General features: G+C 51.9%; 1 protein-coding gene across 3 annotated transcripts in view; it reads right to left on the minus strand.

Annotated features, from left to right (window-relative positions):
* Positions 1 to 588: 588 nt before the first annotated feature.
* The window catches only part of Carkd (carbohydrate kinase domain containing), a 14,406-nt gene continuing 3,255 nt past the window's right edge, over positions 589 to 11,739 (minus strand). For 2 of the 3 annotated variants that reach the window (XM_013022885.1, XM_013022883.1), the window contains exons 2-10: positions 11,107 to 11,257; positions 9,933 to 9,978; positions 8,645 to 8,733; positions 6,117 to 6,225; positions 4,604 to 4,654; positions 4,422 to 4,526; positions 3,876 to 3,996; positions 2,861 to 2,981; positions 1,496 to 1,804 (exon numbers count right to left, since the gene is read on the minus strand). In XM_013022885.1, the coding sequence (XP_012878339.1) occupies positions 1,654 to 1,804; positions 2,861 to 2,981; positions 3,876 to 3,996; positions 4,422 to 4,526; positions 4,604 to 4,654; positions 6,117 to 6,225; positions 8,645 to 8,733; positions 9,933 to 9,978; positions 11,107 to 11,257 (944 nt within the window). In that variant the 3' untranslated portion in view covers positions 1,496 to 1,653. Of the gene's footprint in view, positions 800 to 1,495; positions 1,805 to 2,860; positions 2,982 to 3,875; positions 3,997 to 4,421; positions 4,527 to 4,603; positions 4,655 to 6,116; positions 6,226 to 8,644; positions 8,734 to 9,932; positions 9,979 to 11,106; positions 11,258 to 11,739 lie in introns of those variants that run through there. The other variant, XM_013022884.1, reaches the window with a different exon arrangement.

Below are 11,739 nucleotides of genomic sequence, written 5' to 3' on the forward strand. Positions count from 1 at the left end.
TCCCTTCCCCACCCGCCTGCATCTCTGGAGGGTGGTGCCTGTAGCCTGGATTACTGCTGCCTGCCAACCTTCATGGCCCAGAGGCACCTGCGTGCTGCCGGACAGGGAAGGGCCTGGGCTCAAGAACTGTCCACCTGTTGGACTGTGACTGTGAAGGCTCCCCAAGGACACCTTTGAGATAGCTGAACAGAGCATGCAGTGCAAGGCAGGAGACGTCCTGTGGGGCCTATTCACCAGACCTAAGTGTGCCTCCAGGCTTGACCTGGGTGCAGGAACATGCCCAGGCTGCAGCTCCTCGGTATCCATGAGCTCAAAGAGATTAGTGTGAAGGCTAAGTTACAGTAAACAGAGCCAAACTGCCGGGGCTCATGCTACCTCTCTAAGGGAAGGAGTTTGATGCTTGTCAGAACAAAACTGCCAAAACACTGCACTGACAACAGGCACTGTGGTTTTGGCTCCAACACCTGACATCTTCACTTAGGAAAACCACAAATTCTCTGAGTATCTTCTCAAAACATTTGTTTTTTACAGTGTTGGTGACAGAAACCAAGAGCCTTTACACATACCAAACTGACCATCATCAGTCTCCAATTGCCAATCTTTATTATTGCTCAGATGGGGTTGACATAGCCCAGGCTGCCCTTAAACTGCAATCCTAGTCCTTCAGTGTCCCAGTGCTGAGGGTACAGCCATGTCTGGTCCTCTCGCCTTGTCAGTCCCAGGCTTTACACGTAACCCTCCAGAGCAAAGACATTCAAGGCACCGTTCCAGAAGATGGTGCACATGCGGAACCAAGCTTCTAAATTAGACGTGAAGTAACAGCAAATCTGTATGAAAACCTGACAAGCTGACTGGTTTTAAAGACACGCTAGCTATATGGAGCAGCACTGAGTGTCAGAGACCAGAAAGTCCTTGTCAGCTACTCTGTCTCTACCACGGAACAAAGCTGAGAGGAGGCCACCATGTTCACTGGAATTCAGAGCTGCCCATCTCAAGTGGGCTGCGCCTTTCTGGAGACAACAGTCTGGCCCTTTCCCCATCCAGGCTCGTCTCCCACATACCTGCCGCTTCTTCCCTGGATGGCACCAGGGGCTGCATCAGAAGCACAGCTCCCCACACATACTCCCCAGGTCCTAGCTGTAGGGTGGACATCTGCTCATAGGCCTCCGGCTCAGATGGGGACTGTCCTGCACTCCCTACCACCCCGAGTGTCAGCAGTACCCTAGTCTCCAGTCTTCTAGACAGCTCCAGATTTCCAGGTGTGCCTCTCTCCCATGAATTCTAAATGAACCCCTACCAACACCCACTCACTTCATAAATCAAACAAAGCCCCCGGGCAGCCTTGGGTAAGCAGACATTTGAATAGAGATCTCTGGGAGCCAAATGTGGTCATGAGGACAGATAGAAGCTGTGCTGTTGGGTTTCCTTCTCACAGATCCTCTCCGCCCTCCTTGCTAGCTACTGCTGAGAAGTTAAGCAAATGAGGGAGACTGCCTAGATTTATAACATCTCCAAATATATTTCAGTTTAGGCAACAACAGCTGTCAGATTTCCCAATCTCGGTATCAGTCAGTGAAGCCAGGGTTCAGGCCCTCATGGGGAGCCTGTGCCCGGGCCTGTGTCCCAGTACGCGGTCACAAATGTAACCTGACCTTAGGTCTCAAAGAGCTTGCTGAAGGCGGCTCCCACCTCGGAGATCATGTCGGTGGTGGTGGTGGACCGGCCATGCTTCTGGAAGGCCTGGTGATTGCACTGCCTTGTGAGAGTGCATGCCCCCCAGGCGGCCACCAGGAGCGGGCTGGAGCTGGAGGGGAGAGGCAAGTCAGGGAGAGGGGAGTAGGCCCCCCAAACTGGCTGTGAGTCTGCCATGCCTCTGAGGAGAAGGCAACTGTACCAGCCCAAACCAGTACGAGCGATCAGATCTCAAGTCCCTGTGCACGCCTTCCGCTCCAGGAGAGCCTGGCTCAGTGTAGTCTGCCTAGCATACACGAGGACCTGGTTCTTTCCAGCTCGCATGTGGGTGTAGGTGTACGTACACACATACACATGCGCAAGATAGCAGGTTCCCAGTGAGTACTAGGGAAGCTTCAAGGCTGCTCCACAGCTCTCTTGGACGTGCCATGCTGCTGTGAGGACGCTGTTCACATGCCTGTTGTGCCCACAGCACCAGGCGGGGCAGGTAGGAGCTGACCTGAGCCCCAGCCTGCAGATCCACACAAGCACCCAGGCTGGCCCGTGTGGACATTACCATCTGAGCCATGTTGCACCAAGTGGCAGGTGAGGCCCAGAAGCGCATCCTACACAATGCGTGGCCAAGAAGCTGGACTGGCCAGCAGACACCTGTCTAGGAGGTATAGGCCATGAGTTCAAGCCTGAGAGATATGGGGACTGCCTGTCATTTTAGAATTTTGCTGCCTCTTAATCCCAGCCTTGAAGAGTCTGGGACGAGGAAGGTGCATTTGAGGCCAGCATGGGCTACAAAGACCAGTCTCAAAGATTTTAAATAAAAATAAAAGCAACAAGACAAAATGAAATGGGAGAAAAGCAGATCTAGAAGGACTGCAGTGCAGGCCAGCTGCCCCAGCCTCTGTGCTGGGTCCTCAGCCTTACAGGCCTTCCTACCAGTGTCCTTCACCATGGCTGCCCCTAAGATCGGCCAGAGCTGGGAAGCCAATGGTGCCTGGTCACATCTGCAGAAACTGGCAGATGTGGAAGCTTCTGGAGGAAGGTTAAGCCTTGCCCAGTGTCCCTTGTAGCATGGCCAGCTCATCTGGCATGTTTCAGGACCCAGCAGTAGAGCTGCAGGGAGAGCAGCACAACTAAGTGGTTTCAGAGTGGGGAGACGAAGAGGTTTCCATACCCATTTGTCTTCTCGGGTCCGGCCAGGAGGGCCCAGTGCACCATGGGCCCCAGGGAGCCGGACAGGAGGTCGCCTTGGCCCCCGCACCTGCGGCTGCTGCCTTCCTGGCTGCATGCGAGCACTGCAGAGAACAGAGCACACATGAGCACGCTTCCCGGCTCACAGGAGGCCTTCAGGCTGGGGTTGGGGTGGGGGTGGCCGGGGAGAGGAGCTCTGGGGGGAGCAGCCAAGTCAGGACACAGGCTGTTCATCAGCTCCAGTCCAGAGCCCCAGCCTGCCTGCAGTCCCCACACCTCCACGCGTGCCTGGAACACTACCCCTGACATCACGCTGCACCGCACACAGACGCCTCCATTACTAGGTGGTGTAATTTTGCCCACAGTTGAGTTCAAGGTACAATGTTCTATCTGTTGTCTGGGTTAGTCTTGGACAGTCCCATGTTGTAAGAACCTCACCTCAGGAACCTGCTTCCTACCTAGGGCTGTGTGTGCAGAAGTGCACATGCCCGTGTGCCTTCCTGCTCTCCTCTGAATGTGAGGTTCCTAGTCACACACCTTGTCTACCATTCCCACACACACCATGCCACGCTGCTGTGTACAGAATGAGTCAACAGGACCCCACGCCCAGGCTGATTCCTGCAGCACTGGTGCTCTGAGCCCCATTGGAGAACCCACAGGCCCCAAAGACACAGCAGCTCACTTACACTTTAGCCAGTTTTACAAAATAGAACAAAATGTAGGAAAAGACTCAAGCGATTTGTGGATAGCCAGGTGTCAGGCAGGGGAGCTGTCCTGGGCTCCCCCAGCTGTGGCCATACCTGCTTCCTACCCATCATTTACGGAAGGTCACCAAAGCGGCATGCCCAAGGCACTGGCCCAGCAGCCAAGGATGGGAAGTGCTGTCTCCTGCCATGGCACCATGTGCTGAACAAGGACTGCTGAGAAGCTATCCATGTGTGAACACGTGAGAGTTCCACCTGGAGTGTGTAGACCACCACACAGGGAAGTCCACTCACCCTGCTGGCCGTTGGATATCAGGTCCTGCTCGCCTTTCTGAACCACAGTCACGTTGCCCAGAGCCTGGCTGAGCCGCAGGACAGACCCACGGTGATCTCGGTCATCCACAGGACCCCCGATCTACAATGGATGATGACAAACAAGAACAAGCAAGCCCTCCTAGACACACAGTAAGATCCCACGCAGCAGGAACGGCCCTGCGAGCCCAGGCTATCTGTAAAGCAGGTCTAGCCGACAACAGAGCTCGCTCTCCCATCAGACTAGGCTTGCACAAGTAGCAGCAACCTGAATAATGATAAGCTGGCACTCATGGGACCCCTGCTACATGAGTCCCCATGGCTTCATGGATGGCTTCACACTGAGCAGAGGCAGTGGCCAGCACAGGACAGGGAGATGCCTGGCTAGAGTGTCCTGCATAGGGCTGCTGGGCCCAGGAGCTTTTCTGTCCTATGCCCATGCAATCTCAGGCACATGCGCATCCATCTGTGACCTGCAGGGCTGAGGCCAAGCACGTGCGTCATCTTCCCTGAGTCACCCTAACTTACCACAGCTTCCCAGAGTCGACTGAACTCCATTTTGTTGGGCGTGAGAATGGCTTTCTGGTAGCCCTGGATGAGAGCTGGCTGCTGTGCGATCAGCCACAGGCCGTCCTGGGGGAGTAGGGGAGACTCAGTGGACGGCCCAGCCCCTACGCTTGCTGTGGGGATGGAGGAGAGGCTGCACTCACTGCGTCGATGACAAGGGGGATGTCCCTGGCCTTGGAGGCCTCCACAATGCCCTGCCAGGAAGGAGAGCACCAACCATCAGAGACCCGCAGCAGCTCCACACACAGCACTCCACATATCCACCTCCAGAAGCCAGGCACACACTCACCTCCAATAGCAGAGGCCAGAAGTGTCCTCTCGAGTCCAGTCACTATTGTGAAGGTTTCATAGCACTTTATTTACACATCTTAAAACGAGGTACCACAATAATAATAAAAAGTTGGTGGACCATTTTTCTCTAAAAGGATTGTGCTTTTTACAGATTCTTAGGTCAATTTCGGTCTCTGACATCTCTGTCTCTTCTAGATTTTCTAATAGAGCACACAGAGCAGCCATCCAAGGCAGACACTCAAGCACTGGACACATGAGCCCTGGCACAGCCTAATTGTTAGACTCCTAGAAAATGCGAGAACTGAGCCCTGTGAGGGTGTCCTGCCACAGGGAGAGCGAAGGTGCCAGCCTGGAACAGCAGCTTGAGGGGAGGGGCACATGAATCCTGATTCCACTGTAGAGTGTCTGGAGACTTATCCACAGAAAATGCCCAAGAGTGTGTGTGCATGTGCGCGCACACACACACAACTATTCAAGACAACACAAAGAGGAAAACTACTGAAAATATAAAAAACGTGATATTAATCCCAATATTCAGGAGACTGAGGCAGGAAGATCAAAGCAAAGGCCAGCCTGGGTTACGTGCAGGCATCTACTCAAAATAACAACAACAACAAAATCAACTCACAAAAACACTAAAAGACAAAATATCAGAGCAAATACACAGGATATGATAAATTAGGTTCTGCCATTAAAAATTGAAAATCAGGGAAGTTGAGCATCCCACCAGGGAAGTCTCTAGAAGCCATAGAGCAAGCTACATAAGAGCACCAATGGTGTGAGACTGGGACACGGGGCACTGACGACATGGGGCCGGGCACTGGTACAAGGACAGGATATCACATCACAAGGTCAGAAAATCACACATGGAAGGCGTAATATTAAGGCAGCACCCCGTCGACATTCATTTACAGAGTCAACATCATCACTACCCAAACCTCAGCTGCCTCTCTGCAAGGCTACAGGCGATCCCAAGACTCATAGAAAAGCGTGGGTCTTGGCGGAGGTGAGTCCCAAAATAACCCCTGCACTTAGGGTCAACTGATGGTCAAGCAGGTACCAGGCCAGCCAGAAGGAAGCCTTTTGGGAATGCTGAAGTGTGAACTTACACCCAGTTAAAAGCACTGGGAGCCCTGGCTTCCACGTTCCAATCACCCAACCACCCAGGCACTTGGAGTGTTCGCATGGCTGAGCTAGTTATTCTGGAGCCTGATTCTAAGCTCAGTCCACTCTGTTCAATCGCTGGCCTCCACAGCCTCGCTTATCCACCTGCAAGGCTCTGAAGAGGCCCTGGGAAAAACTGAACAAAGAGTGTGAGAGCCAAGCGTGTCTACCAGGAGGTGCACTCATAATGACTTGACTCACCCTGACGTTACTGAGCAGCTGGTCATCTCTGCCGAGGCCAGGCCCCACGATGAGGACGTGCAGCCTGGGAAGCCACTTCTGCACCTCCTCAACTGCACTCAGACTGTCCCTGAGGAGGAACAGGGAACTAAAATTAATCACAATGTGCGCTTACCTCTCTCTTTTGGAGTACTGGAACCAGGCATGGAACCAGGGTCTGGTACCAGCTGGGCAAGTGCTCGCCCTGTGAGCTAGATGCCAGTCCTAAACCACTTGATTTTGAAACTGTAATTTAGCTTTACAGAAGATGTGTAAGTAGGGCGGGTAGCCCTGGCATCAACCCCCTACCCACCCCCACTCCAGATTATACCAGTAAGAAGTAAGCACTGGCTCCACTTGCGTAACCCACATATCCCATCACCCCACCCCTGTGTCCTGTCTCTGCTCCTCAATCTTGCAGACCCCATGCTGTGTTCCATCTTCATCCCTCCTCCTGCCCACAGCCTGGCTTAGGCTGAAACCCAAGCTTAGAGGCCTAGCTTCCTGCATTTAAAATAAGTGGTAGCCAGGTATGGAGGAGAGCTGGCAACCTGGCACCTGAGGCGAAGGCAACAGGATGGAGAGTTCCAGGTCAGCCCAGCCACTGAGATCTTGTCTCAAAAACGTAAACAGAACAAGTTAGAATATGTCATTAAGATCCGGTGCCAGTGGCTCATGCCTGCGATCCTAGCTACTCAAAAAGCTGAGATCTGAGGATTGCAGTTCGAAGCCAGCCCGGGCAGGAAAATCCATGAGACTCTTCTTACTTTTCTTATAGAAAGCTGGACAGGGTGCTGCAGCTCAAGTGGTAGAATACTAGCCTTGAGCAAAAAGTGGCTCAGGGACAGCACCCAGGCCCTGAGTTCAAGCCCCAGGACTGGCAAAAACAAAACAAATCAAAGAATACATCACTGAGACTAATTTCAGAATTATCTGCTCCTCTATCACTGGCCACTGTGGCATCTGTGTGGATACACAGGAGCGTCTGGGAGCATCTCACACACCCACAGACTGGCCCGGAGACGTCCCAAGCCCCGCCCTAGAGCTGCTGTCACCCCACGGACAGGGCCTGCCATCACTAGTCCACACCTTCCTGCACTGGGTTCAGCTGTGAGAGCGGAGCCCACTGTCCCCACAGGGGCTCACACTGGCACTCGCCCCTCATTCCTAGCCCTCCCAAGCTGACCCTCAAGAGACCTGTCCTGGCCCCACGAGAACCATCTGGATGTATCTATGGCCTGACTGTTGATGTGCTCTTGCTGTGTTCCACTCTCACCCCTCTTCTCCGAACCAAGCCCCCTCTGCAAATGCTGCTCCTTCACCTCGTCCTCACCTCCTGGTATACACCTGGCCCCATGTGAACCAGTCAGCACAAAGCTGTCCCCGCTCACCCCACTGCTGCCCGTGCCTTCTAGTCACGTCCACTAGGATGTCCTGCAGGTAACCAAAACACATAGGTCCAACGTCTGCCACATGTCCCCCAGGTGAACACACAGCCAGCTCAGGCTAACACACTCTTGGTCTCATCTGAGGCTCATGCCTTGGTTCTAGCCTGCTAGCCAGGCCTGGGGGCTGTACTCTCCCCAAACCCCCAAAGAGTCAGTCCCTTCTCCCCTCTGAGTGTATATACTTCTTACTTGTGGCAGGACCTTACAGCAGCCACCACCCAGCCCCAGGGCTCCCAATGAAGCCCAGGAGCCCCTTGTCATAAACTGGGTCCTGCCCTCCCGCTGAGCTGCTCAGACAACCCTGAGCCCCAGGACTCTGGTGCTACAGATACTGGTACAGCCTCCACTGGGGCTGTGTGACAGGGCCTTCTCCCCAGGGCCTGTGGGCGCCACGGGAACGTCAGGTGCAGCCGCCGAGTCCCTGCTCCAGGCCTTTGCTCACCTGTGATGTGTCAGTGTCAGAGTAGCCTTCCCAGTGCAGTGAGACTTCCCAGTTCAATGGGCCCTGCATGTCAGCATGGTTAAAGGAAGGACTCTGCTTTTGCACACTGCAGCCATCAATGGCACAGAGCCAGGCAACAGAGAGCATTTTACGTTGTCAAAGCAGCACAGATTATACTTGTTCAGGAGGACCCACATCAGGCGCTGACTGCGAGAGGCTTCACTGCCCCCCAATCCTCTTTCCACCACAGCAGTCCTGCCCACACAGGCTCAGACTTCCCCTAGATCCCCAGCCACTTCTGCTAGACAAGGACGCTATGCCCGCAGCTATGGCATCAGCCACCACAGGTGCCCCAGGACTCGCCTTTCATTGTTAACAGAGGTCTTAAGTTGTTCAGGCTGGCTTTGACTTGCAGTCCTCCACCCCCACCTCTCCCTCTCAAGTAGCTGGAACTATAAGGTGCACACTACCAGGCCGTTTCATTACAGTAGTCTTACTCCAGGTAGCACCGGCTACAAACTCTGAGCACAGGGGCTCTCCACTCTCCGCCTGTGGGCAGAAGCACTGAGGGCCAGCCTTGGACAGCTGCTGGTGGAGGAAGGACACACAGGCCCACTCACAGGACTGGGTGAACGATCAGCTCTGGGCTGTAGGACTTGATCACAGGCGCGGCCTCCCTGGCACAGAACACATGGGACAAGTCTGCACCCTGAGGAACAAGGCAAGATGTCCACTTAGAGCAGGGTGTGCTGAGCAGGACCTATGGGCAGCAGGGGCGAGCTGAGCATCTGACAGATGAGGTCCAACCATTCCAGTCTCTCCGCACTCATGCCACAGGAACAACACAAACCAGTCATACCATAGCCAGGAGGCCTTGGAAAAAGTGGCATAAGAAAATGCTGGGGCCAGGCACCAGTGGCTCTCGCCTATAATGCTAGCTACTCAGGAGGCTGAGATCTGAGGATAACGGTTCGAAGCCAGCCCGGGCAGAAAAGTCCCTGTGAGACTTTTACCTTCAATTTACCACTCAAAAACTGCAAGTAGCTCTGTGGTTCAAGTGGTTGAGTGTTAGCCTTGAACACAAAGTGGCTCAGGAACAGCGCCCAGGCCTTGAGTTCAAGCCCCACAACCAACCAAAAAACAAACAAACAAAAATGCTGGAGACAAAGGCAGACTTCTACAATGCCCTCACGTGCAAGTTCAGAGCCACCCAGCCCAGCCCCTGCCCGCTAGACAGGGGCACTGGAACTGGATCAAGTCTGTAGGAAAAACACCAGTTCCAAAGCACTAGTTGGCAGATGTGAGGTATCCTAGCATTACTCTGGTGAAGAATAATATGAACAAAACATTTATTTTTTTTTAAAGGGAGACTGTAATTCATGTTACTTTATTGCCAGAATAGATATACAGGTGTTTCTATCACCCATGATTATCCTATTATTCAGATTTCTATCAGAACATACTTGAAGAATCCACTTTTTTTTTTTTTTTTGCTTGTCATGGGGCTTGTACTCAGGGCCTGAGCTTCTTTTTTTCATTTTTTTGTATTTTTTTTATTGTAAAAATACTGTACAGAGAGGTTACAGTTACATGAGCAAAGTAATGAGTACATTTCCTATCGTGCATTACTGCCTCCTCCTTTGTTTTCCCCCTACCATCCCTTCCCTCCCACCTCCTCAACTACTCCCCCTGCCCCCCCTCTAAGCTTCTTTTGGCTCAAGGTTAGTGCTATACCATTTGAGCCATAGCACCACTTCAAGATTTTTTCTGTTTATGTGGTAACTGTGGAATTGAACCTGGGGCTTCATGCATGCTACACAAGTGCTCTACCACTGAGCCATATTCCCAGCCCTGGATAACCCACTCTTTAGCAGAAACACTCCACCAAGGGGTTTGGGGCAAACTTACCACCTTGAGAGCTGAGATTGCTGCAAAATATGGGGCTCCCGTGTACCTAAAAAGATAGTAGAGTCAGAACTTCTGAGCAAGGCAGGCAGTCAACAACAAGCTATCAATAAAAGGCAGATAAAAATACCACGCGAACAGGTAAGAATCATAGACAGACACGAGGTTACAGTATGGATGTTCAACACAGGAGAACTAGAAAAGCCTCTTTCTCCCCCCTGCTGCTGTTTTCCATGGTTGGCATGGGTGCCCATGCCTCCACACCAGGCAGGACAAAGCAGCGCTGGCAGGAGAGGCTTCTGCCAGAGAGCAAGTCCAGGTAGTCGGGGGATCAGGGATCTAGAGCAGAAGAAAGCATTCTCCAGGACTAATGGCAAAGTCATCACAGCCACTGAGTGCCATGTCCCCCCCCCCACCAGGAGCGCCCCACCTGTGCACAGTGGGCCTCTGCAGCGCCCCTGGTGCCATTGCAGGAGTAGGAACACCAAGGGGCTGTGCTGGGCACCTCTTCTGGCACAGAAGGAGGACCCTTGCCTTTGCCATCAGGTGAGCACCCAAAAACTGAGCCCACCTGCAGCAGGAGACAAATGCCAAGCACACAGAACAAAGAGCCGCTCTGCGTACACATGTGACTCTGAAGTGTCCCAAGCAAAAGGGCTGACAGACCACATCCCTGCTTGCACCCTAGCACACACAAATGAGAGGCCTTTGCAGAATCACACCAAAAAACAGCTCGTGCCAACAGCCAGGCCCAGCTGCTTCCGTGCCCTGCAGGGTGGGAGCTGAGCTCCTACCACATGCATGTGGCTCGGAACACAGTACTCACAGGAACTGGGAAAGCCAACAACAAAACAGACAAATAAAACAAAAACTACACATTCATGCATGCATTGGTGAAATGCAGAATTTGAAAACTCAAACAAGATGACATGAATTAGAAGTGAAAGCAAGCTGAATGCCCGTCAGATTTTCAGATACAACGATGAGAACAAGTCATCTGGAGCTCCATAGAGCTGCTACTCCATCAGATGGCTCATCTCTAAGACAGGCCACATGCTCTGCCGCATCCATTCGGAAATGATTGAAGATGCACAGATGGACAGACAGCAGGCAGGCAAATGCAGATAGGTAAGAAATGGCCTTTTTAAAAACATCAACATTTTAAAGTGACACTCACTCTTGACAGCCCCCAACCACGCCTATTTGCCCATCTTGCCCTTTGTGTTTCTTCAAAGTTGGGGCTGGTACAATATTTCTCACCAACTGGAAGAAATTCTCCATATCCTCTACTGACTGTGCCTTATGTAGTGAAAATGTTCTTCTCAAAACTGAAAAACAGAAAAATGAAGTTACTCAGAATGGTGAAGCCCCACTCACATTATACTACAGGGACTTAAAATACCCCACTTAAAATACTTCCAAAGCTGACTTAAAAGGAATGTCAGAGTTTTCCCCAACAGAAAAAGTTACAACACTAACACTAGTAATATACTCTGTGTATCTAGTTTATCTGTTCTAGACTAGTTGGTCTTCAAAATGGACTTTGTAATCTTCAGAAAGCTTTATCTTAATAAAACAGTGGCTAATCACTTATTAAACTCTTCCTTCATTTCAATTTCCCTCTATTAGGTCTTGTCCCTCTTCAAAACTGGAAAGCAAGCCTCCATTTGGAGGTTCTATTATTAATATTCAAAGTTGACAGTTTCACTGTATTATTTCCAATAGTACTTTCAACACTCAACTGGATACTAATTAAATTACCCAAAAATGGCATTCTAAATATAGCACTTCTTTTTTTTTTTTTTTTGGG

The sequence above is a fragment of the Dipodomys ordii genome, unplaced genomic scaffold (assembly GCF_000151885.1).
Source record: "Dipodomys ordii isolate 6190 unplaced genomic scaffold, Dord_2.0 Scaffold64, whole genome shotgun sequence".
Taxonomy (NCBI): domain Eukaryota; kingdom Metazoa; phylum Chordata; class Mammalia; order Rodentia; family Heteromyidae; genus Dipodomys; species Dipodomys ordii.